This window comes from Rousettus aegyptiacus, unplaced genomic scaffold (genome assembly GCF_014176215.1).
Source record: "Rousettus aegyptiacus isolate mRouAeg1 unplaced genomic scaffold, mRouAeg1.p scaffold_m13_p_6, whole genome shotgun sequence".
Lineage (NCBI taxonomy): Eukaryota > Metazoa > Chordata > Mammalia > Chiroptera > Pteropodidae > Rousettus > Rousettus aegyptiacus.
Window position 1 is genome coordinate 110929614 of NW_023416309.1, and position 24452 is coordinate 110954065.

At 58.0% G+C, this 24452-nt stretch overlaps 1 protein-coding gene and 1 long non-coding RNA gene across 2 annotated transcripts; both read right to left on the reverse strand.

Moving 5' to 3' along the window:
- Nucleotides 1-71: 71 nt before the first annotated feature.
- Nucleotides 72-17271, reverse strand: HID1 (HID1 domain containing). The gene is made up of 19 exons (XM_016132566.2): nt 17118-17271; nt 12041-12190; nt 11370-11540; nt 10720-10833; nt 10042-10148; nt 9691-9807; nt 7867-8089; nt 7611-7667; nt 6798-6938; nt 6592-6682; nt 6217-6368; nt 6044-6122; nt 4563-4727; nt 3259-3486; nt 2825-2931; nt 2285-2365; nt 1673-1764; nt 1297-1455; nt 72-1006 (listed from the first exon to the last, which is right to left on the reverse strand). Exons 1-19 carry the CDS (start codon nt 17181-17183, stop codon nt 943-945), a joined length of 2364 nt encoding a protein of 787 aa, XP_015988052.1. The 5' UTR covers nt 17184-17271; the 3' UTR covers nt 72-942.
- A 2881-nt stretch (nt 17272-20152) lies between these two features.
- LOC118604024 lies at nt 20153-23940 on the reverse strand. The gene is made up of 3 exons (XR_004951629.1): nt 23673-23940; nt 21967-22053; nt 20153-21560 (listed from the first exon to the last, which is right to left on the reverse strand). It is a non-coding gene; the product is annotated as an uncharacterized LOC118604024 (long non-coding RNA).
- Nucleotides 23941-24452: the final 512 nt, after the last annotated feature.

Here is a 24452-nt window from a genome sequence, read left to right on the forward strand (position 1 = left end):
GAAAGTGACAGACGCAGGTTCGCAGTCGGGCGCTGAGGCAGGGTCCCCAGATCCCCTGATGACAAGAGCCATGGCCGGATACCCCCCTCTAAGCACAAAGAGCCAGGGCGTAGAGAGGGGGTTTATTGTGTACAGAGGCCGATTGTACGGAGCAAAGATTGTACGGACACAGGTGGGGTGAGGGAGAGCCAGAGGCCAGAGCCAGGTGGACGGTGGGGAGGGTGGAGGGGTGGCATGCTGGCCCCACCGCCTGACCAGTAGTGTGGGTGCGGGCAGAGAGCCCCAAACCTGTCCCCTCCTCGTTCCATTTGCTTCTGTTATCAGAAAAGGGCAAGCTGGGCTCTCTCCACTGACCTGGGAGAACACAGCAGCAGACCCACAATACCCCACTCCAACCCCCTAAACGCGTGGGGTTCCCCAGTCTGACTTCTGCGGTCAGCCACCCCCAGCCTCCTCCTCCAGCAGACTGGTCACACGTCTTCCTTCTGTGGGCCCTGCCTGCCATCGACCTGGTTAGGAGGCTTGGACTGGCTACCCTCACCCCGCCCAGCACCTCGAGGGACAGTCCATGGTGCCCTCTTGGGCAACCTGTTAGGGCAGAGTGACCTGGTGGCCTCTGGGGGTGGGCAGCAAAGGAGCTGAGGGTCAGCATAGAAACAGGTCTGGAGAAGGAGCAGAGTGAGGTGGGGGCTCTGGCTCGGGCCTGCAGGCCTCGGGACCGGAGGCTCCTGGAGGCGGGTCGGAGCCAGTTCCCACCATCCCAGTGGCAAGGGACCTCCGAGGCCTGCCACCCAGGCCTCGGCCACTCTGCCGGCCCCCGGCCCTGATCACAGTAACTTAAAGCTCAGAACGGGTGGACAGTGGGTCAGGGGGAAGCTTGGGGTGGGGACCAGGGCCCCCACCCCCGCTGCCCTGGCCTCTGCCCCGTGCAGGCTTCCGTCCTCACACCCGCTGGATCTCAAACAGCTTCACGTCGGTGTCGTACCACACGGGCGGGTCCACGTTCCTGGGGAGGGGGTAGGCTGTCATGGAGTGCGGGGAGGCCCCCCCCTCCCCCGCAGAAAAGACCGGGGAGACGCTGGGCGGTGGGAAAGCCCAGACCCCTCCCACCCTGGTGTCCCGCCCTGGGCAGTGGGTGACCAGCCTCCACCAGAACCTGGTCGACTGTCTCGACATTAAGCCCACTACGATGGTGGGACCCAGGGCTGAGGCCGACGCTGAGCCCCGTCGGACACATCTCTGAGAGGAAGCTGGGCCCACCAGGCTGGTACCTGCCCTGCCCCCCGCAGGGCCCACCTCAGATAAATGACGCCCCACATGTAGGTGCGGAACCACATGGCCGTGCCGGAGTTGGCCTGGTACTTGCGGATGAGGATGGGGTGGGGCACGGGCAGCAGCCCCACCAGGGTGCCATGCTGCAGGAACCTCAGGATCTCCGACTCATCCGTCAGGCCCCTGCCAGGGAGGGAGGGAGGAAGCCCACCATGAAGGTCGAGGGGAGCACGGCGCTCACCGGGATCCCCAAGGCTGCTGGCCACCTCCGCCCAAGCCTGGACCGGCCCCTCCTCAGAGCACGCCCCGCCCCCAGCCTAGACTCGCCCCTCCTCAGAGCACGCCCCGCCCCCAGCCTGGACCCGCCCCTCCTCAGAGCACGCCCCGCCCCCAGCCTCACTTGTCAATGCAGATCTTCTCCACCTGGGGGACCAGCACCTGGAGCAGCCGCATGATGGTCTGCAGCGGCAACTTCGACTTCCAGGAGAGGACCTGAGGGGAGGGGCCAGGGGTGCTGGGGCTGGGAAAGCGGCCCCCAGAGGCTATGGGACAGCCTGACCCCTGATGCAGAACTTCAGGCTCCCCAGGAGGGCCTGGCATGGGGCGGTGCCCAGGACAGTATGTGCCTCGCCTGGAGTACATACTGTGGGCCAGAAACCCTCCTCAGGGATTCGTGAAGGCGCAGGCAGGTAGGGACGTTTATTATACCCATGCAAGTGCCATTCGTGGCGGTCTCGGGAGACATATAAGGGACTAGGCAAGTGATTCGGGGAAGAACTGAAAAGAGTGAGCTACTAAGAAAGTTAGTGCTGTGGGCAACCCAAGCTTAACTCTGCTGGAGACAGGAAGCGACAGAGTCAGAGAGGCCACCCGACAAGGACTGACCCCGAGCCTGGCTCCCAGGCCAGTCTTTAGGCTTGGACGCATGCCCATCAAGCCTTTACTGAGCTGCCCCTAGGCCAGGGGCACCCGGGCCAGCCCCCGCCTGGGTGCCGCCTGCCCGAACCCTCACCCACTCGGACGTTGGGTTCCACTGCCCACTGCTGGACGCGCTGGACAGTCGCCGCTGCTCCCGCCACACCTGGCCAGGCTCCTGGTCCCGGGAAGGAACAGAGAGAGTGGGCACAGGGTGGGGGAAGAGGCCAGAGGAGCAGCCCCTCTTCCCAGCCCCTCCCACAGCCCGGGGTCGGGACGGCAATGAGGTCTCCCCACTGGCCCATGTGTATGGGGGGGGCACTTCAACTGAGGGGACAGCCCAGCCCAGCACCCTTTGCCCTGCCTGACCCAGCCCAGTCCAGTGACAGATTTAGGGTAAAGGCCAGCCCAGGTTCAGATAAGGCTGATGGATGAGGAGTCTGAAGGTCGAGGGCTTGAGCATGTGACCAGTAAACAAGGCAAGGGTCCGTCAAAGCCCCCTTCCCAGAGAGTCGGCTGGGTGTCTGCCCCTCTGCTGCAGGTGACCCCAGAGTGCCCTGGCCGGGCCCATCCCGCAGACGCTGGGGAGAAAGGGAGCGCCCAGCCTCACCCCACTCCAAGAACCCCTGTCTCTCACCTCCTCAGCTGGGCAGCCATCTGCTGAGCTCTGCGGAGACGCAGGCTCCAGAGACCGCAAGGTGCCATCCTCAGACACCTGGGACTTCTCCGTCAGCTTGTCAATGCCTGCGGGGGTGGGGGGCAGGTGGGTGCGAGGACACCTGCCCAGGGCCACTGGAGCTCCCACTTTCCCCCACCCCCTTCGGAGATGCAATGCCCCCCGCCCCTGTGCCCAGCGCTCCCGGAGCCCACACCCAGGCCCGAGGTGTGGGCTCCCTCGAAGCTTCTCCCTCGAAGCTTCCCTCCTGGGTCCCCCAATACTTCCACCCCCATCACCCTGGCCATCACATCTCCCCAGTTTCCCGACTTAGGCCGTGTGCTTCCCAGAGACCCCGCCCATTCCCCAGCCACACCAGGACCCACACGCCCCGCCCCACGCCAGCAGCGCCAGACCTGGGGTGGCCACCAAGCTGGTCTTGAGGGTGCCTGGCTCGGCGGGGGCAGCTGGGCGCGAGCCCTCCATGGAGGTGCCTTCCTGTGAGCCGCTGCGGGACAGGGGCTCGGGCGCCCGGCGGCGCCGCTGCAGAGCCTTCTGGATGGCGGGCGGGTCGGCGGGCAGGCTGGCCAGCTGGTGGAAGACGCTGCGCTTCCGGATGATGGCGTACACCAGGCTGGAGTTGCCTGCGGGGAGGGAGAGCCTCGCCTCAGGGAGCCCTTCGCCTCCCCCACCCCCGCCTGCCGGGCTTCCTGGGACAGCGTCAACCCCGGGGGCGGAGACGCGCCCAAGACAGGCGGCCAAGGCGCGGCGGGCAGCCGGGGGTTTGTGCCAATGGTGACTATACCACGATGTCACCTTTCTGGGAAAGAGCTTCTCAGAGGGGCCTCCCTGTGCCCCTCCCGGACACCTTCCAGACCCCTCGCAACCAGCACTAAGGGGCACAGCGCGCCCGAGTGCACACGGGCCAGCTAGCTGCACAGTGTTCCGACTGTCGCTCTAAAGGACATGCGGGCTGTCCCTGTGCTCCCTCGATGCTGAATTTCCTCGGCTCTGGCCAAAGGTGCAGACGCTCGCCAGGCCCTCCGTGCCCAGTCCGCCTCTCTGGTCCCTGCTCCTCGCCATATCTCACCCCAGGGCCTTTGCATATCTTGCCCCTCCCTGAAATGCTTTTTGACCCCCCCCCCCACCCTCCATTCATCCGTGCAAATTTTACTTATTTTGGAAATAATAACTGCTGACACCTAAGTCGCCAGGCACTGTGCTGAGCGCCCTTTGTAGGTCATGTTACTTAATCCTCCCAACACCGTCTGAGACAGGGCCTCTTCATACCATTGCTATGACCATCGCGGCTGAGGAAACTGAGACTCAGCGAGGTTATGTCATGTGCCCACAGCCGTGGAGCCATCAAGTGGCAAAGGTGCTAATCTACACCAGGTAGCCTGGCACCTGTGTCACCCCTCACAGCACTCAGAACTTCCCTCTCATCAGAGTAAGGTGGCCTGTTTGGGTGACCACCTGGATGAAGCCTCCCACCATGCCTCCATCCCCAGCTGTGGGCTCCACGTTGTCCCCCACCAGATCCCCTGCACCCAGCATGGGGCTTGGTACACAGCGGGTGCTCAATACATGCACATCGGACAACCTGGGGGGCAGAGGGCTGTGCCCCCTCTGACATGAAGGTGCCCTTCCCACTGCCCATCCTGGTTCCTGCCCCTGCCCCCACCCTCGTCCAGGCCAGGGGTTAGGGCCGGTGCCTCACCATCGAACTGGTACTGGATGATGTTGTTGAAGACCTCCAGGAGGAAGAAGACCAGGTGGTGGTTCTGGGCGGCAGAGAAGAGGAACCAGGTCGTGGAGAAGGCCTCCAGCAGGTGGAGCAGCTTGTTGGCGGCCACCATGGACAGGCTCTTGAGGTAGGGGGACACTGCGAGGGAGGGCTCGGCTCACCCCTGGGGTCCCACCGGCATCCCTGCACATCCTGGCCTGGGCAGGACAAGACGCTCCCCAAGCCCTCCCTGCCCCCTGCCCACGAACTCTCTGAAAAGACAGGAAGACCCTACTTCAGAGGTCCTGCCACGCTGTCCACAACTTCTGCAGAGCCCCAGGGAACGTTTAAGCTCCACCCTTGTCTCTCCACCACGTGGACAGCTGTACTGTTTACAGAACCAATCACACATGCCGTCTCACCCACATTTCTGAGAGGGAGGCCCCATTTTACAGATGAGAAAACTGAGGCTCAGAGAGGTTCATAAACTTGCCCAAAGTTCCCCAGTTGTAAAATGATTGGGCAGGAATACAAACTCAGGGCCTTCAGGTCTTTCTAGACTATCAAACTGATATTCTCCATATAATTAAATATATACTTTTTGCACAGCCCGTGGGGGGGACTCAGAGGCGAAAGGCTGAACACAGCTTAAAGTCACACGTTGGTCTGCGTACTTCCTTGTTTCACGTCTTTCTGGCACACTAGGCTGGGGCAGAGACAATGGCTGTCTCGTTCACAAGTGCATTCACGGAGCTGGCCACGCTTAGCCAGCGCTCCGTTAAAATCTGAGGGACAGAGCCAGCGAGTGAGCAAGGAAGGGCAGGCCTCAGAGCTCAGAGTCCGGCTGGAGGCCTCCAAAGACCGCCCTGCCCCTCCCCAACTACTCTGGCGTCCCAAGCAGACCACGGAGAAGTCAGTCCCCCTCACCGAGGACCACGGTCTCCAAAAGGCAGCCGTGCCGAGGTCATCCTGCCCCAGCCCATCACCACCCACCTTGCTGGGCCTAGCTCCCCAGCCGATCTGAGCCCCTCCCCTCCCAGGTACACAGCACCCAGCAGGTGTCCTCCCCAAACCCGCACTGGCCGATAGAGTAGCCATGAGCTACATGGGTCCATTAAGCACTTGAGACATAGGTGGTCCTGACCGACATGTGCTTCACGTGTGAAACACACACGGATGCAGACTAGGTGCGAAAAAGAATATCGAACATCTCAATAATTTTTTATATTGGTTACATGCTGAGATGATGGTATGTAGGATATAGCAGATTAAATAAAATGTATTACACAATTACTGTCACTTGTTTCATTTTTGTTTTTGTTTCGTTTAATGTGGCCACTAGAAAACCGAGTAGTTCATAGGTGGCTGCCCTTATCAGACCGGACCGGTTTGAACCAGGGAGCGCAGGCCGGTCGGCCTGTGACCTAGCGCCACCTGGTGGTGAGCACGGGGAAGGCGGGCTCTGGGCCCCTTACCGTTGACCACGATGGTGAGCAGGCAATCGAAGAGCGGCTGCAGCCGCTGGTGCCCGCTGGTGATGATCTTGTGGAATACCTTGCGGAGAGGCAGAGGAGCAGCCATGGGGTCCCTTCCACCTCCAGACTCAGCCAAGAGGACATCGCCCCCCTGCTCCCAGGTGCCCCCTTACCACGATGAGCAGGTCCGCGTGGGTCCCCGTGAAGACGGGGACATCCATGGGCACCCGCACTGAGTAGGGCTTGTTCAGCCGCACCCCGAAGTTCCGCTCCCCACTCAGAAGCAGCAGGATGAAGACACCAATGTGCATTAGGCCCACCCGAGCTGCGGCAGGTGGCACAGGAGGGTTACTACTCAGGTGGGGAGGGGAGGAAGGGAGCCCAGGGCACGGACCCATATGGAGGGGCGGGACTGGAAAAAGCCCTTCCTGAGGGTCAGGGCACCAGGCCTGAGCTCCCGGCAGGCGGGACAGACTGGCTGGACCTGCCCCTCTTCGTGGAACGCCCCCATCCGATGCCCCCACACGATGCCCCGCCCTCAGCCTTACACTGATCTGCTCGGGCATCGTTAAGGAAGTAGAGGATCGGGACGAGGATGTCCAGCACGTCGCTGCTCTTCAGCACAAAGAAGAGGAATTTCTGGAGAGGGGGGGAACAGGAAAGAGGGGTTGGAAAAAAGGCTAGCTCCGCCCCACTTTCTCCCCCTCCTGGGAGTCCCCCATGCCCAGGCTACCCAGAGTGGCTGCCCGCCCACCTTGTTGAAGTCACAGAGCTTCCAGAAGAGGACCAGCAGCTCCTGGTGGAACTGGATCTTCTTGGTGGAGTTGGGCAGGTAGGTCTGGAGCAGGGGGTTGGAGAGCAGCCGGGCGATGCCTTTGAGGATGAACTGGAAGTCCTGCGGGGAGAGCGGGTGCCTGTCCAGTCCAGCTCCCTGCAGCGCCCCACAAATGCCTCCTCACTGACCCCGCCCTGAAAGCCCGAGGCGCCCAGATTCCGGCATCATCAATAGCTGCCTTGGGGCGAGCGCCTCAGGATGTGCGTCCAGGGCTGGTCTGGAGGGGCCCTTCCCCTCTGCCGAGAGGGGTCACTCACTGAGCACCTGATATGCACTGGGCTGTGCTCTCAGTTAACCCTCATGGCAAGGCAGGGGAGCAGCTACTGTCCCCATCTTATGGCTACAGAGGTTAGAGCTTTGGGAATCACATGACCATGCCCCCAAGGTTACAAGACACATGAACTTGGGTCTCCTTGACCTTTAAGTCCACTGTCATTCCTCTCTCCTGACCTTTGAGAAACTTGACATCAGAGCCGCCTCCCCCTGGAAGCCTTCGCAGTTATCATCACCCAGTTGAGGCCCTCAGCTCTTTTCTGTATCTCAAAACCCCCAGTCTTACTGTCACTAATTTGCCTTCGGTGGCTCGTGTCCATGGGGACTATGGTTCCTTTATGTAGGGGTGAGGACTCCCACAGCCCTGTCTCATCTGCCTCCCCCTCCCCCCTGCAAGGCTGTAACCACTGTGTGGTGGGCAGAGAGGGCCCACCAGAGTGAGAGCAGGGCTCGACTCACCTCCTCGCGATGGATGCGGGACAGGTAGTTCACAAACAGGTTCTCGGGCCCTGGAGGCTGCCAAGGGTGGAGCTGGGGTGAGTGGGCGCCCCTCCCTCTGCCTCCGCCCCAGGCCCAGGTGGCGGCAGTGGCGGCACCGACTTGACCTCAGAGAGCTCCAGACTCGCCTCCAGGTGCCCACTGGGTACCCCGCGCCCAGCTCTGCTAGAGGGGGTGCCACCCACCCCGAGGCTGGCAGGGCCCCTCCTGTCCTTACATCAGCGTCATCCATGGCAGTGCCCGTAGTGGTGCCATCCACAGTGGGGCTGGCGCTGGTGGTGTGGTCATGGTCCAAGGTGACGATGAGCACCTGGACGGCCTCCTCGGCCAGGGGTTCCCGGTAGTCGGAGAAGAGCAGGTGGTTGTAGGGGATCCCGTAGCCCACAGGGTCATAGGCACACACGGTGTTGAGGAGGGAGGTGAAGAGGGGCAGGGCGTGTCTGCAGGGTGGGGGGAAGGGAAAAAGGAGCGGGAAGGCTGCAGGGACGCCACCGGGCTGACCCCGCCCCCGCCCCCCCTCCCTTGCCCGGGGGCGGGGGGGGGGGACCGGCAGCAGGCAGCTGAGCCTAGCGCCCCTCCACTCAGCCCGCGTTTCAGAGCCGGCCCTGAGCTGGGGCCCGGGCGGACAAAACCAGGAGCTTGTGCCTTCCTGAGTAGAGGGAACCCTCCTTGTCCTTGCCTGCATCCGGGATCTGCGCCAGGCTGGGCCGAGGGCAGGAGGAATTCATTGCCAAGAGTGGGATGGCTAGTCAGGAGGGGCTCTTTGTAGGAGACCGTGTCCAGACCCCTTGGATTCTCCCCGCCAGGGGCTGAAGCCTGTTCTTTTATTATTTTTTAAAAGAGATTTACAGCAAAATTGAGGAAGGTGCTGTACGATCTCCAGGCTTGGACAAATGTATAATGACATGCCCTCCAGGTTTCTGAGGGGCAGCTACCCTCCCTAGAAATTTCAGGGAAGGGGCTTGGGGTCCACAGGGAGGTGGGCTGCCCCTGGGGGGGGGGGCAGAGCACATGCTGGGTCACCCAGTTCCCTGGTCACGGAATGACTCCATTCTGAGATTCATAAAATGTCAGAGTTCAAACTCCTCATCTTACAGATGAGGAAACTGGGACCCAGAGAGGTTAAGTGAGTGACAAGGTGTGGCCGTCTGCCTGATAAGGCTGGTGAGAAAGAAAACTCTGGCCAGCTTTTGACTGTGGCTGGTGGAGGAAGTCACCTGGGTTCCTTCCTCTTCTGTAGTAGTAAAAAAAAAAAAAAAAGTTTGGGCCGGAGGCCAGAAAACCTGAAAGCTGAGGCAGGCCATGTGGGCGGGCATCGGCGTCTGGGAGTAAGGGGGTGAACCAGGACGCTCAGAGCCCGCACAGCCCGGCACAGCTGGAGCGCGGGTACCTGCTCCAAATACTCAGTCCCGCCACACGACACCTCCTGGTACTCACATGGTTCCTACAGCCCATGAGCGCCCCCACTCAGGCCGGGGTTCCCCACTCTTCGGGGTATTCATTATATCCCCTCCCCGCCCACTGTCCAAACTGCACTACCTGATACAAGCCACATGCAGCTCCTGAGACCTTAAAATGTGGCCGGGCTGAACTGAGATGTGCTGTAAGTGTAAACTACACACCTGTTCTCAAAAGCTAAGCATGAAGAGGGAATGTGAAACGTCTCCATGATTTTATATGTTGATTACCTGTTAAATGCTATTATTTCAGATATGTCAGGTTATATTGAACATATTAAAATTAACTTCACCTGTCTCATTTTTACTTTTTTTAATGTCGCTACTATAAGTGTTTAAATCGCACATGTGGTTCGCATTATATTTCTACTAGATGGAGGATCCAGGCACAAGTCACCCAGGGTCCACTGGGACATTGGACAGCGCTGGCGTAAGGTGTGGCTGTTAAGTTACAAGTCATTACCACCAGGGGGCAGCACGCCCCCGTTAAATAACCCCGGTAGGACGGGAGCGTGGCCTCAGCTCTAAGCTGCCTGGAACAAGGAGGAAGAGAATGAAAGGCAAGGCGGGTGGGGGCCCCTCACCTGTTCTCCGTGGAACAAAAGAACTGCACCCACGGGTTGGTGCTGCCACTGTCCGGAGCTGGGGGCAGGTACATGGCCTCGGAGAAGCATGTCAGCAACAGCTTCAGCAGCTCCATCCTTGGGGAGGGGGTTTAATGGAGGAGCTTCAGCACCTGAGGACCCCAAATTGGGGAGGAGGGGTGCAGGCCCACCCTGCCCAGCCCCAGCTCAAGTTCATGAAAAGAAATGACCTCATTTTATCCTTGTGAGGCGGAAGTTGGGTCACACGAGTGGGCGGGGTCTCTTGCAAGCCCCAAGCGTGGTTTTAGCTACGCGCCTCGCGCCCCGGGCTCTGGGCCCGGGAAAGCTCACCGGTTCATGTCGTGGATGTAGTTGGGCTGCGGGGAGTGAGCGAAGCCCACGCCAGCCTCCCAGATGTATTCACAGCTATCTAGGGAGTGGACGTCCTCTGCTGAGTCCTGGGGACAGGGTCAGGGAGAGATCAGGCCAAGTCCCCCGACATCTCTAGGGGCAGAGTCCTGCGTATTACCCAAAAGGCAGACCCTCAAAATGCCTCAGGTGCTAATGCACAACGGACGAAATAAATGTTCTCAATCCCTTGAAACTCATTTCTTTGGTCTGGTTCTTTTACTTGCTCAGTCCAGATTGAGACAGGGAGGGGGCGCTGGGGAGGGGAATGGAATTGGGTGCGTGGACGTGGGGGGCAGAGGGCAAGGTTGAGTCCATAAGCCCAGGGGAAGTGAAAGAGCCCGGCCTCCTGCGTCCAAGCCCTACCCCACCCACCACACAGGCAAAGACAATGGGAGCCTGTGCCCAGCCTCCCGGATGCAGGGGGCAGGGCCAGGCACCAGCTGGCTCCTCTCCAGCTGTGCCAGCCACCACCCTCCCCGGGACCATGCGTGCCAGGCAGCCCAGTTCTTTTAGAGCAGCCCCTGCCCCTACAGCATCCTGTCCAAGGGAAAATCAACTAGTCCCAACCCGGCAGCAGAGCCCTCCCCAGCCCAGGGGTGGGGGTCGGGGCGCCCTCACCACAGAGCTCCTCCGGTGGCTCTGGACAGTGAAATCAGGGCAGAAGAGCAAGTCGGCGACGGCCAGGAGCAGGGACTCGGCCAGGGGCCGAGCATTCTCATCATCATCCTCCCCCTGCTCGGGACACAGGGGCCACCTCAGGGGTAGCCGGCCAAGGAGAGGTAGCCCCCGGACTTGGGGGCGGGAGGACATGGTCTGGGCCCCGGCAGGCACTGTGGGCAGTGATGAAGTGGCAGGAGAAGGAAGTGGACCCCCAATCACCCCGAACCTCCCAAGGCAGAAGGCGGCACAGTGGGGAGCCAGCCTGGGAGCAGTGAGGAAACCTCCCACTGACTGGGAGGGGACCGGCCATGTCCCCTAACCTCTGGAGCCTCAGCCCCCTGCCAGGTGCCTGGAGACAAACTCAGGGAGGGGGCGGGTGGGAGAGGGAAGGAGAGGGCCCGGCGGCTATACCCCCACCTCTACCCAGCTGTAGGGGAAGGAACCCAGGCCCTGGAGGAGGAGCTGAGCCCACCCCCGCCCCCCAACTCCTGCACTTCTCAAACCCCGGGACAGGTTTGAAGGAAAGTGGCTGGCTCCGAACCTGGTGCTCTCCCTGTCGCCATAACACTGCCTCCCAACCAGCCCCCGGCCCGGCCGAGCCCACAGACCCCTCCTCGTCCTGCCCCGGGCACTGTGGACCAGAAGAAGCCCCTCCAGTCAGGGTCTTCAAAGATGTAGGGCAGCACTCGGGTGAGAAGCCGGCTGCAGTTCAGGACAATCTGCTTCTCCTTCTCCGAGTGGCAGCTACTCTCAGCTCCCTGCACCAGCTTCTCCACGGCCTGTGGGCGGAAGGGCATGCCAGAGGGAGGGGAGTGGGGCCCTGGCCGTTGAGGTTGGGATGGGCACTCCGGGCTTTGGAGGGGGAGAAGCAGCGGGTTCACGAGCAGAGGCAGGGCCACCCGTCCAGACAGGGTCAGCCAGCTCAGGTGGTGGATGGGACGTGGGCCAGAGAGCAGCCTACCGCTCACTGTGCGACTTTGCTAAGTGACCACCTGTCTGAGCCTCAGTTTCCTCACGTGTAACATGGTGACACCCGCAGTACCAACCGCACTGGGCGAGTGAGCTAAAGGAGCCGACATGTGGCAAGTGCTCAATCCGAGCTGGCCCTGGGGAAGCCTTGGACGGCGGCTGCCATGACCACTGCCCCAGAACTCAGAGAAGTGGGTGAACCCCGAGGACTGCCCGCAGCGGGGCGGGCGCGATGTCCTGGGTGCCCGCCTTTTTGGACCACAGAGCTGGGCCAGCGTCAGCCTTCCCAAGACGGTGGTGAACCCCTCACCTTATAGCACAGAGTGGCCAGGTTGGAGGGCGACTCCTCCCGCACAGCCCGGATCTCTGCCGCTGGCACCAGCGCAAAGACATCCTGCACCGAGGTGGCTGTGTCTGCCCAGAACTGGTCCCAGAAGGCGTCATCGGTGGCTTCCACGGGCTGCGGGGAAACCCGGGGTCCAGAGTTGCACCGGCCCTTGCCGATGGGCCCACGGTTTGCCCAACCCGTAGCCAAGGAAGCCCCTGAAAGGGACGCCACGGCCCCCCTACTCCATCCCTGCTGGTGCCCGGGAGCCACCCTTGTGGGGGACATCCTTCAGCCACCACGAGCCCCAGCCGGCACAGACAGGCTGGGGACATGTGGGGCACAGATGATGAGGGGTCAGCCGGGCATTGATTGGGTTCAGCAGCCAAAGCCCAACCCATGCCCTGAGGTAAGTCGCCGTCCTCCTCTGGCCAGGCCGTTCCACCCGGGGACCTCCCCCGGCCACATCGCTAGGACAAGTACCCAGGGACCAGACCAGGCTGTGCCCCTCCCTCTCGAGAGAAGACAAGAGGCATGTACTCACTTTCCTTCACCCAAGCTGCCCTCCCTCGGCCCCAGGCCCCATCCCCCCCCACCACATCCAACAGATGTCAAATCTGCAAGGGTCAACCCAGGGCTCTCTGACTGCACCTGCTCCCCAGGTGCGAACCAGCCCTGCAGTTCAGGCCGCTCTTGCCTGGGCTGCACCTCCGCGTTTCCCTCCTCAGTCCAGTCTCCACATTGTCCCCAGCCCGCATTCGAAGCACAAACCTTTAGGGCCCCCCTCTGCCTGCAGGACTGAGTCCAGACCTCAGCCAGTCAGACAAGAGCCTACTTAAACACGCCTACACGCATACACACGGGCACACACGCCTGCATTTACTATCACTACAACACACAACACAGCCCTGACGTACCTTCTCCTCACCTTTGCTCACGGTCCCTTCTTCCCAGCCTGCTCACCCGCCTAAGACACTCCGAAGTCTCACCAGCCTCATTGAGGTGATACGCCTTAAACACACTTATGCCTTTTGAATCATGCAGGCAACCAATGTGACTCATAAACTCTACTTCCAGAAATCTTTCTTAAGGCAGTGATAGATGTGTAGGTGTGAGGATGTTTACTGAAGTGCTATCATTGACAACAGTGAAAAGTTGGAATCGACCTAAATAACCAACAAATGGGGGATGCTTAAAATCTTAAGGCACATTTCTACCACAGAATAGTAGGCGGCCGTCAGAATCACGTTTTCAAAGAATATTAAAGAACGGGAAATGCTCACAGTGCCATGCTATGCGAAAAAGACAAACTCTAAAACTACGAAGATGGTCACAATTCTGTGTTAAATCACATAGTAATAAAAGCGCAGAAGAAAACGGCAGGACGTTAACAGCAGTGATTTCTCTGGGTGGCTTTTACATTTTTCTGTAAGTGCAGCATGACTACTTTTTCTTTGTGAGAGGCCAGGGTGCCCAGGAGCCCTTACGCTTCTGGAAAGCACTTCCTGCAAGAGCTTTTCCGTCTGCTCTAGTCGACCTAGCCTTTCCCTTCTCCGAAAGGGCTGCCGAAGGGCCCCGCCACCACCACAAGCCCATACGCAATACGCCTTGCTCTTGTCATCAGAAAACACGCCTCCTGTTAAAAAACAATTCTGTCCTCTGATGCCACTTCTCCCAAGAAGTCTCCCAGTGCTCCAGACTGAGGGGCTTGCTCCCCACCTTGGAACCCTGCTCCCCAGGGTCACAGATGCCCCATGGTCCCCTCCTCCCCAGATCTCAATGCCCTGGCCTCAGTCCCTGACCTCACAGCTGAGGCATATGGCAGCTCCTCAGCCATAGGATTGCCATAGGCTGTAATTAGTCCTAGAGACCCCCCTCAGCCAGGTTACTAGGCAAGGCTGAGGGACAGTGGGGCTGTCCAAACTCAGGGCTGGGGCCACAAGGCTCACCAAGGTCCAGGTGTAACCTGGCCCACTCCTCAGGCAACACCCCCCTCCAAGGGCAGCGTGTTGCCCTGGCCCTCTGGACAGGCCTGGCACCAGGGCCCGCTCAGACCCAGAACTGGTGGAGCGAGTTAGCTCAGAGAGAGGGACAAAGGCCAAAGGAGGGGCCCTGGGCTGGGTTTGCTGGCCCTCGAGCCCTCGACCAGGATAGCCCTCTGCCACTCACTGGGGTCCAGTGTGGGTGTCGGGGTGGGAAAGGACAACCCAGAAAACGTGCAGAGTCCCCCACAGTCTGGGAGCACCTCTGGGAAGGTCCCATCTCTACACTTTCCCCACCTCCCAGGAAGTCACTGCTCCCTTAAAGGGGCAACAACTCCTCTAAGCACCAAGTGGGCCTGACCTCTGACCTAGTTCATCAGGCAAGGATCCGCAGGGTAGTCCAGCTGGAAAGCAGAGGAGCTGGCCTTGAACTTCAAGAGTGGAGACTTTTACCTCCCCCTTCTCCAAATAGGCCTCCTCTCCTGATCTCACTGTGGTTTGGACACTTCAATTTGGTGACCATTACCTGACCATACCAGGCTGGCCTGATGTTACAGATATTGGTGAGGGTCACTGGGGCCCCTTAGACTTCTGAGGGGAGAAACATGGCTTTGCTCCTGCCTCAGTTACCCCCACCCCCACCCCCAGGCTCCACTCAACCCAAGGAAGCTCTAGAATCCAGTCAGTTTCTTTGAAAAGGGTATTTGTGCTGGAATGGGGGCATACCCCTGCAGCCAGGGGCATCGGGCCTGAGCCACGCTGGTGGGAAACCAGGTTTATTCCCACCCTGCTCTGCCAGGTCCTGCTTGGGCCAGACCCCTCGCTGGCCGGGGAGACAAGCTGCATCTTTTGAACCTCCTTTGGCAGGAGGAGGGAAAGACCAGCAGAGCGCCAGCCTGCTGAGGGTGACCTGTTCTGGAGGATGGTGTCACCATGGCATTCACATGCATATACATGCACACACATGTAAACATGGACCCACCAGGTCTCATCTGGCCGATGACAGAGAACCCCCAAACGGGCAGGACCTAAAAGAGGGTCCCAGATCCAGGAATGTCCCTGCTCCAGGGCCCCACCCACCTGGGAAAGGCTCAGGAAACACAGCCAACGCTGCTGGCACTCGGGACAGGGTCAGGCCTAGCCCAGGGCAGGAAAAAAACAGGATGCAGCATGGGAGGCAGGAAGGCCGAGCAGAGGCAGCTCAGGCCACAGGCAAGGTGCTGGGTCGGCTTGTCCGGTGCCCAGAGTGAAATTCTGTGTTCTCAGAACAGCCTCCGAGGGCCTGGAACCCGAGGACACCCTCTGGACAACGGGCCTGAATCTCCTTGGGGACACCAAGTGGCAAGGTCTGGAATGATCATCTGGAATCTGGTCCTCACTCCCGAGCTGCCCAAGCCAGGTCACTCACTCCACAGGGCCTGAGGCTTTGGCCCCTGAGGGTCTCTCCCTCCAGATGGCCCCGGTCCCCTCCCACCTGCAGGGCCCCAGTGCTCCACGGAGGGAGACCCAGGCTGGTTTCTGGCTCTGGACCTGTCCCAAGACAATTCACTGTCCTCAGTCAGTTCCATCATTGTATTTTGGGGAAGGGGGGCTGGCGCAGGTAGGAATCTAGTCCACCCGGGTCCTTTGGGACCTGATTGAGCCAGTCCTGCTGGCCCAGCAAAGGACCCTGGCAGTTGAGCCAACAGCCCATAGTTCATTTCTCCAACAACGGGTTTCCCTCTACAGGTAGGTAAACAAGGGAGCCTCCCTCCCTCCTCTCCCTGTGGCCTCACTTCGAGGGGCTGGCCCACCTGCCATCCACAGACCTAGAAGCCCCATCCCATGCCAGAAATAAACAAGAGCCTTGGGGGAAGTGGCAAGAAGCAGGATCTGGTTTCTATCAAACTCCAGCGGCCATGAGCATTTGTAGGCACCTGACTTTTCTCGAGTGGGAATGAAAAAGGGTGGGACCAGAGGTCTGGCCTCTGGAGCTGCGAGCAGCTGGCTGTGGAGAAATGGCTCCCTCGGGCCCACTCTCACTGCCAAGAGCAGGAGAGAGCCCCAGGGAGCAGCAGCGTGGGAGTGGGGGCGGGGGTAAGAGGAAAGTCCCGGATAGCAGCAGGTCCTGACTCCCTTGAAAGTGAGGGATCTGGGGATTCAGGGCTGGTATTTCCGTGGCCAGAATGGCCTGGTTCAAAGGGTGAGGAGACAAAGAATGGGCAAGGGAGCAGCCTTGCTGGGGCTATGCCCTGTTCGTCAGGGCCAAGGAGGTGGACTCTGTGCCACCTGTGGACCACTCAGGGGAGTGTGCAAGCGTGGGCTGGGCTGCGAGACTCCCAGGCCCCACACCAGCGGGGCGAGAGCAATCTGGAGGTTTCTCAGCCCCCACCCAGAGAACAGAGGGTACCGCAAACACAGCCATCCCCACCGCTGGACCTCAGAGGAGAAGCCCCCCGCAGCAGTGGTCCCAGCCGGGAAACTGGACTCCATGCGCCTGGGGACAGGTCCCCTTGCCAGACCGCAGCGCTGCTCGCTACTCTGTGCATGTGCCCAGGCAGACCTGGGCCTTCCCAGGCGTGGGCAAGGACCTGGGCCCAGCCAGGCCTCTGCCTCCGCGCACCAGCTGTTTCCCCGGCCGGGGCGGGCGCTGGCCCCGCTTTGTTTGCTTTGAGTCAGCCGGGTCCGTGCGTCCCGGACCCGCGGGCATCAAGGGGCAGGGAGGGGATCAGGGAGGTGGACGGGAGGGTGGAGGCGGGGAGAGGTTCACGATGCAAGGTTAGAGGAGGGGGCGGTAGGAGAGACAGGGGGCGGACAGCGGCGACACCGGCTCGGAAGTAGGCACACGTCAGCCTAAGGTGGCAGCAGCGGCTGCAGGGAGAAAGATGCTCCCGGGAAAGGAGGCTAGAGATGGGGGGGCTAGGGGAATGAGCCCTGGGATACAGGCCAAGGTGTTCGGCTCCGGCCCTGGCCTCAGTGTCACCCTCCAGGCCAGCTGGTATCCCCATCTCAGGGTAAGCCAAGTTCGCACAGCCCCCCGGTCCTGCCCAGCCCCCAGCCCGGCAGGTGGGTCTCGGGAGAGGCCGGGGCCCCGGGCGCACCTGCGTCTTGGTGGTGAGCTGGATCACCGCCTTTCGGAAATTCAGCTTGGAGTCGGCCGACCCCATATCGTTGGAGCCCGTTCCGGCCCAGACTCCCGCCCCGGCCACGGCTCGGGATCCAGCTCCAGCTCCTCGGCCCCCGCTGCTCTCGCAGGAGCTGAGCGGCGAGCCCCGCCCACCGGCAGGCGTAGGTCCCGCCCCTTCTTGGCTCCGCCCTGCGTGGCTCCGCCCCCCAACACCTGCCGCTCGGAGCTTGATCCTCTCCTGACGCTCAGAGTCAGTCCATCCGACCTAAAGCAGACGTAGAGTAACCGCACGCACTTCTCAACCCGAGCCGATGCCTCCGCGCCCTTCCTTCTGCGTCCGAGCGTTGTCCCGGTCCATCTCTCCTATTCTCACCCAGCCCCAAGGCCCACAACCCTCTCGGCCTCCCGTCCCCGCCCCCATTCTCACCATTAGTCCCCACGCCATCACTGAGAAAGGGCCCACACTTTCTCAGCCAGCCCCCGCCCTTGAGTTTCTTCTCGGTCAACCCTTATCCTCCCCATTTTTTTTCTGAGCATCTGCTTCCCTTTTTGTGACCTGTCAAACCCGCATATTCAGACAGCCCTAGCCTCAGCCGTCCGTTCTGTGGAAGGGAGGCTCACTCAGTGCCCCAGATCCAGGAAAGCAGCTCGCGGGCCTGATGAGACCAGGACGTCCCTCCTCGTCCTACAACTCCTTTCTGGCCACTTGCCCTCCCTGAAAATCCTTTTAAGTTCATCCATTTCAACAAATGTCGAAGGGCTGGTATGTAGCGACACTATCAGGGACCCGGGCATAGGAGCCGAAGTCACAGGTCCTGCCTTTTAGGAGCAATTAGCTAAGGAAAGAATCAATTATGGTTCACCTTAGTAAGTGCTGATAGAGGTAAATTAATAATAATAATTAATGATAATAATTAATAACAATTAATAATAATAATGTGACAACGATATCTCTAACAACAAAAACCTACCTCTAAGGTGAATATTACCCATATTTTTACACTCGGGGAAACAGAGACTCAAAGCATTTAAGTTACTTTCCCAAAGTCACACAACTAGTAAGGAACAAAGCTAAAACAGCAAAATCCAAGTCTGGCCCTAAAAGAGGCTGCACTTTTTCCACAGTGTCATCTTGCATGCTATGTCTGGAAGCTTCTGGAAATTGCAGCTGCTTCAAAAGGCAGTGACAGCTTAAATAGGAATTCCGCAGGTGAAAAATGAGGGACGCGCCATCTAGGCCGCAAAAGGGTGGCATGAAGGCAGGACAGAACAGGAGTGGGAGGAGGGGGAAAGAGTGTCCCCATGTCACCAAATGAGCAGAGCGGACAGAACAGCTCTGTCCTTGCTCCAGAGGTGTAGTTTCCTTGCCCTAGATTAAATCCTGGGCAGCCGCCGTGGCCTTTCTAATTACTCCGAGTTAACAAATGAATGGTACCTTTATTTGGCATTTTTTAAATGCCCCAGTCCAGGTCAGAGTGACAGTAAAACTCTGAATCTTAGACATTAGGGAGATGCAAATTGAAACCACAGTATGATAACCATTACATACCTACTAGAACAGGTTAAAAAAGAATCTGACATACTAAAACTGGCAAGGATAGGGAGCTTTTATATTTTCTTAGGAAGTTAAAAATACAATTACTATATGACTCAGTGATCCATTCGTGGTATTTACCCAGGAGAAATGAAGACATACATCCACACAAAAAGTCTGTGTAATGCTTATAACAATTTCATTCATAATCACCCCAAACTGGAAACAACCCAAATGTCCATCATCTAGTGAATATACAGATTGTGGCTCCTCCATACACAGAGACTAGTACTCAGCGAAAAAAGGAATGAGCTACCTATTCATGCAGGAATGATGTGAATTATCTCAAAAGCATAGTGCCAGACACAAAAGGCAACTGTATTATATCATTTGTACGACATTCTGGAAAAGGCAAACGTTGGGACAGATCCGTGGTTGCCATGGACCAGAAGCAGGATAAGGGGGTTGACTGCTAAAGGATAGGAGGAAGTTTGGGAGGTGATGAAAACATTCTGTGTTTGATTGCGGTGGTGGTTCCATGACTGTATATGTTCATCGAGGTTAATATGACCACCTACGAGGGGTGAATTTTATTGTACATAAATTATACCTCCATAAACTTGACTTTAAAAGAACAAAAACTCAGAGCAGGTGTTAACTGTCCATTCTAAGGAAGTAATTGTGCGCCCTTTGGTCTTGCCATCACTCAGAGCCATCTCTGGGGTTTGCAACCAGGGACTTCAAATACCACTGAAATATTACTGGTCACCCGTAGACCTCATTCTTTCTTTACATCAGTTTTCATGGGAGAGATTTACATGAGTCCACTTAACCTTATCCAACCTCAGGTGGTCGGTCTCCCATTCACTGGACATCCTGCTCCTCAGAAAATCTTTTTTGTTTCCCCAGAAAATCTTAATGTTCATCTTCAGAAAATCTTCCAAGGTCCCTGTGCACTCTCGACCCCATAGTATGAAAAAATATATATATTAACATTGTCTTGAGGAAGGTGACTGCTAGCACATCTAGATAGAAAAATACTTGTTTAGTCCCATCCTTTGTTTACTGTCTCTAAGTTAAACTTAACATCCTAATTCCGCCAGCGAGCATGTTTTTCCAATGCCGTTGGTCATTTTTTAGTGAGGCATCCTGCAGTGTGTAGAGGGAAGATGGCCGAATGATTGGGATTTGCTTGAAAATATTGCAACAAAGAAAACAAGACAAAGAACAATGGGAGAGAGGAAGCAAATGTGGCAGAATCGCAGTAATTGTTGAATGTGGATTGAGTCTATGGAGATCCTTTGATTGTTTTCTCTACTTTTATGTGTGCTTGAAAACTTTTGTTATGAAATTTTTTTTTTTTAAGAAAAAAGACTGGACATATACCCAAAAACCTATTAGTAGTAAAAGAGAGCTTTTGAAAGTTTAAAGAAATCACTATCCCTTAATTTGATGATTCCCTGGTAAGTTCTTAGCTATGGTTTCTCATGTGAAAAACCTCCTTTTATGCCCAGTATAAAGGAAGAGTCACTGGTCTGCGGCTCTCGCCACTGTCCTTGGAGAGCTTTTATTTATGAATTCAACCATCAATCACGCAACAAACATTGACTCGGCACCTACAAAGTACCAGAGACTTTGCAAGGTGCCGAGGCCTGAGCTACAAAGGCAAATTCCCACTAAAGAGAGGAGACGTGCAGGGCAACAACACAGGCCATAGAGAGTTATGGGGTCGAGACTGGGAGTCTGTCCAGAGCCCTGGTGGGAACCGGCGAAGGAAGACTCAACAGAGTAGGGGAGGCAGGGCTGAGGTTTGGAGGACGACGGAGAGTATCAGTCAGGGTCCCAACAGGAAATAGACAGAACACCCAGAGGACTAAGCAAAGAGAGTTTGATCAAGAGGTGATGTACAGGGAGACGGAAACCAGCAAGGGCTGCAAAGCACTCTGGGGCTAGAAGCAGCAGGGAGCCTCTGCCATCCTTAAGCCTGAAGGGGCGAGGGGAGGAAAGGTTGCCAGAACCCGGAGGAAGAGAGCCCGGCTGTAGGAACGGGCTGACAGGAGCGGTGGCCTCCCAGGGTCTGGAAGGGAGGGCGCTGTTGAATGGACACCCCACCCCATTTCCGATTTCCTGCTGGCGCTTCAGGTCAGCAGACTTACAGACGGCCAGAGAGCAAGGCACCCACGCGTGCAGCCCACACAAGCTTCAGCCTCCCGGGCACAGAGCAGATGGAGATGATGGACAGAAATCTGAACGAGCAAAGGGAACATGTCCCGCATCCAGGCAGGCGGAGTGAGCAGGACAGCCCAGAAGTGTAGAGAGCCTGGTAGAACCAGAGAATGGAAACACCTAGTTGCCGTGAAAGGCAGACAGTGACAAGGATGAAGCTTGAGAGGGGCACCAGGGTCAGAACAAACATCCCGTTAAGGAGCTTCTACCTTACTCTATGAGCAACGAGGAGCCTTTGAAGAAGGGGAATAATGTCGTTGAATGTCATCGTGTCTTAGCAAAGTCATTCTGGCTGCTGCAGGAAAGATCATGTGACCCGAACACAGGGAATCCAGCTGGGTGATGAGGTGAGGGATGATGAGGCAGTCACAGGCGGGATGGAGACAAGGATGCCGGTGATGCTGGCGAGGTGGAATCCTGGAGCTTGGTCGTCGGTTTGATGCACGTTCTAGGTTCTCACGCTGCCTCCCCACCAAGCTTGGTGTAGAACAACAAACACTTATTATAAATTCAGTGGTGACTCAAATGGAACCCAGCTGAGGTGGCTCGTGTCTGCTCCACGATGTCTGGGGTCTCAGCTGAGAGGACCAGAATGGCTAGGGGAGAAATGAACTTGCTGGAAGCATCTGGAGGCTTCTTCACTCACATATCTGGCATCTGGGTGGGAGAAAACGGCTGGGGTCAGCTTCGGCTAAAGACAGGATCAGCAACATGGGGCCTCTGCATGTGGCCTGGCCTCCCACAGTAACTCTTTGGGCTCTGAGAAGGAGTGTCCCAAAGGGTACAAACACAAGAGGGTGTCCCAAGAGACAGAGGAGGAAGCCGCATGGCTGTTTGGCCCGAGAATAACATACAGTCACTTCCACCATACTCGATTGGTGAAAGCGATCACAAGCCCATCGGGGTCGAAGGGAGGGGACCCTACGTCCCCGTGGAAGAAGTGTCAAAGAAGTTGGCGCCCGGTTTAAAACTGCCACATCGCAGGTGATTCTGCTTTCCGCACTCCCCCCGCCCCCAGGCCCAGTCCTTTTCCCTCCTGACCTTTGTCTCTAAGTCGTCTCACCTCAGTAAACGGCATCGCCAGAAAGCCGGTGTCACCCTTGATGGCTCTCCTCTTGTCACCCCCAAGTCCATCCGCCACCGTCTCCTGCTGACATTATGCCCCAGACGTGAATACTGTATTTCCTACCTTCCTCATCTCCACCGCTGGAGGTCCCATCGTCTCCCACCGACGGCAGCCTCCACGCCTCCCCCCTCGAATCTCTTCTCTACAGAAGAGCCCGGAGTAGTAAAACGCAGCTCACGACGCTCCCCCACTGAAAACACCTGAGACCTTGTCAGGAGCAATTTCCTCAGGGCTGCACCCTGACCTCCAGGGCCCTTCCTCATCGGCTCCCCTCCCCCAATACTCCCCCCCCACACCACCCCAGTCCCCAGCCCCCACCCCAACCCCCCCCAGGCTCCACCTGCACTTCTTTTCCTTCATTTCCTCAAGCCCCCTAAGCTCTTTCTGCCCCAATCAATCCCTGTACGAGCCGTTCCTTCACCTAGGACATCCCGCCTCTGACTCTCCTTGTGGCTGTCCCCTTCTCGTCCTTGGGGGCTTATCTTTAAAGTCTCTTTTCCTGAAAGATTTCCCATCCCTGGCTGTTGTGATTTCAGCCCCTTGGTGTGTTTCCTAAAACTTTTATCACCATTTTAAATATTTCTGTCTTTTTATTTGGCTTATGTCTGTCTCTCCCATGGAAATGCAAGCTGTGTGAGCAGAGACTGGGCTCGGCTTGTTCCCTGCATCCCCAGCACCCAGCCCTGGCAGGGCACAAGGCAATTATTTAGTGGGTGAATGAGTGAAGATAACTCCCGGATGATCATAGAAGATGGGACCACTTTGGTTGTCCACTTCAGTCAGTAGGAATGACACGTTTCACCAACTGCTTCTCAGATTCGTTTCTTAGTACCTTTAGGAGCCTTTCAGGTGGGGCAGGTGGCTCTGACCTGGGGTGGAGAAGGACAAAGGAGAACCAAGAAATATGGTTCTACCACTGGCTCTAGAGCATTCGTTTGTTCATTCGTTGGGCACCTGCTGTGTGTCCACCCTTAGGAGCTCTCGGTCCGAGGAGAGGTAGATGCCCTCGTGTAGGGTCCTGCACACTGCGAAGTGAGCATGCGGGACACAGGCGGAGCCCAGGCCGCTGGCAGTGAGCATGCGTGTCTGGAGCTTCTCCGCGGGTCTCAGGCTCACGGCTCCAGCTTTGACCGAAGGCCTCACCTGCCCCCTTAGCTCCCACACCCCACCAGGAAGGTAAGGTCCCCGGACGGGCCTCCCCAGAGGCATAGTAATGGGCAAGGAATAGATCCTCCAGTTAAAAAAAAAAAAAGTTAGAATAATGATTCTAAAGGCAAACACCGACTCTGCTTACGTGGCCCAGGCTCTGCTCTAAGCACTTGGCCTGTGCTAACTCACAAATTCTCCCAACGACCCTATGAGGAGGTATTGAAGGAGTAAGGAAGCGGTCACAGGACACTCAGCACACGTGTCCCAAAGGTCACGCCCCCGATGACGGGCTGGAGGGTTTAAACTGCAAGGATTTGAGGCAGGCGGACAGATGTCCGGAAGCACTTCCTGACGACAGGGACTGAAAATACAATTAAGACCTCCCCTTTTAGAGCAGACGCTTGTGTGGGACACACTCACTCGGATGGTTTGTGGGGCAAGGGAGGAGGGGACACCAGATGACCTCACTCATTCAAATGTACCGAGTGCCTTACCCTGCCAGGCGCTGATCTCAGTCTGGTGGAGGGGACAGATAGGGCGAGGGCATTCAGTGCCATGTGTGCCCAGTGCCGGAATATCTGAGGACAGGGAGGGCAGCTAGGCCTGCGGGGGTGGGGGCACCCAAGGAGGGTGTCCTGGTGTCATTTGAACCCAACATGTGCAGTGTGCGTGGAGGGGCGGAAACCCCGAGGGCTCAGAGGTGCTGGCCGAGCATCCTGACCGGCACTCTGGCCCTCCCCCAGCGTGACTCGCGTGACTCGCGTGACTGGTGCTGCCGGGGACCCTCCAACGTCAGCGCGGCCTGCGCAGAAGCCGTCATTTCCGGTGGGCTGGGCTGTGGGAATGGGATGTGTCGCCAGGGTCCCGAGCCCGCCCCGCGGGGAGGGCGTTTGCATCTTTTCATCCGGCTCGAGCGCCTCCGGGGGTTAGTATATGCGCTCTGGTCTCACCTTCAGGGTCGGGGCTTGCATTTCCGGGGTGAGCTCAGGTGGGAACTGGGGGAGCGCTTCTGGCCCCCAGAGTGTGAAACCGACCTCAGGAGACTATAATGCGCAAGGCTTGGGGGACATCGTCCATCACCGCCATGTCTTGATGCCACCGACAAGGAATATCGTGAAATAGGTCTACCTGACACACGAACGAGGCGCCAGGCTCTGGGGGTTCCGGAGGTCAGGTTGTTTAAACATCTCACCTGTGGGCTCAGCTGTCTACCCTGCTGAGAGTTTGAAAAGGCCTGAAATAGATCCCAGGGCTTGCGGGCTGGTAGCTCAGGG

Bases quoted from the DNA above. Each gene is read 5' to 3' on its own strand.
- HID1 (XM_016132566.2), bottom strand. From the start codon at position 17,183: ATGGGGTCGGCCGACTCCAAGCTGAATTTCCGAAAGGCGGTGATCCAG. The intron at 1,765-2,284 runs GTGAGGGTTCGG...CCCTCCCCTCAG, and splicing joins GGAACCCAACGTCCGAGTGG to GTCCTCTCCTGGAAGTCGAA. The intron at 1,007-1,296 runs GTGGGCCCTGCG...CCCCCTCCCCAG, and splicing joins TGGGGCGTCATTTATCTGAG to GAACGTGGACCCGCCCGTGT.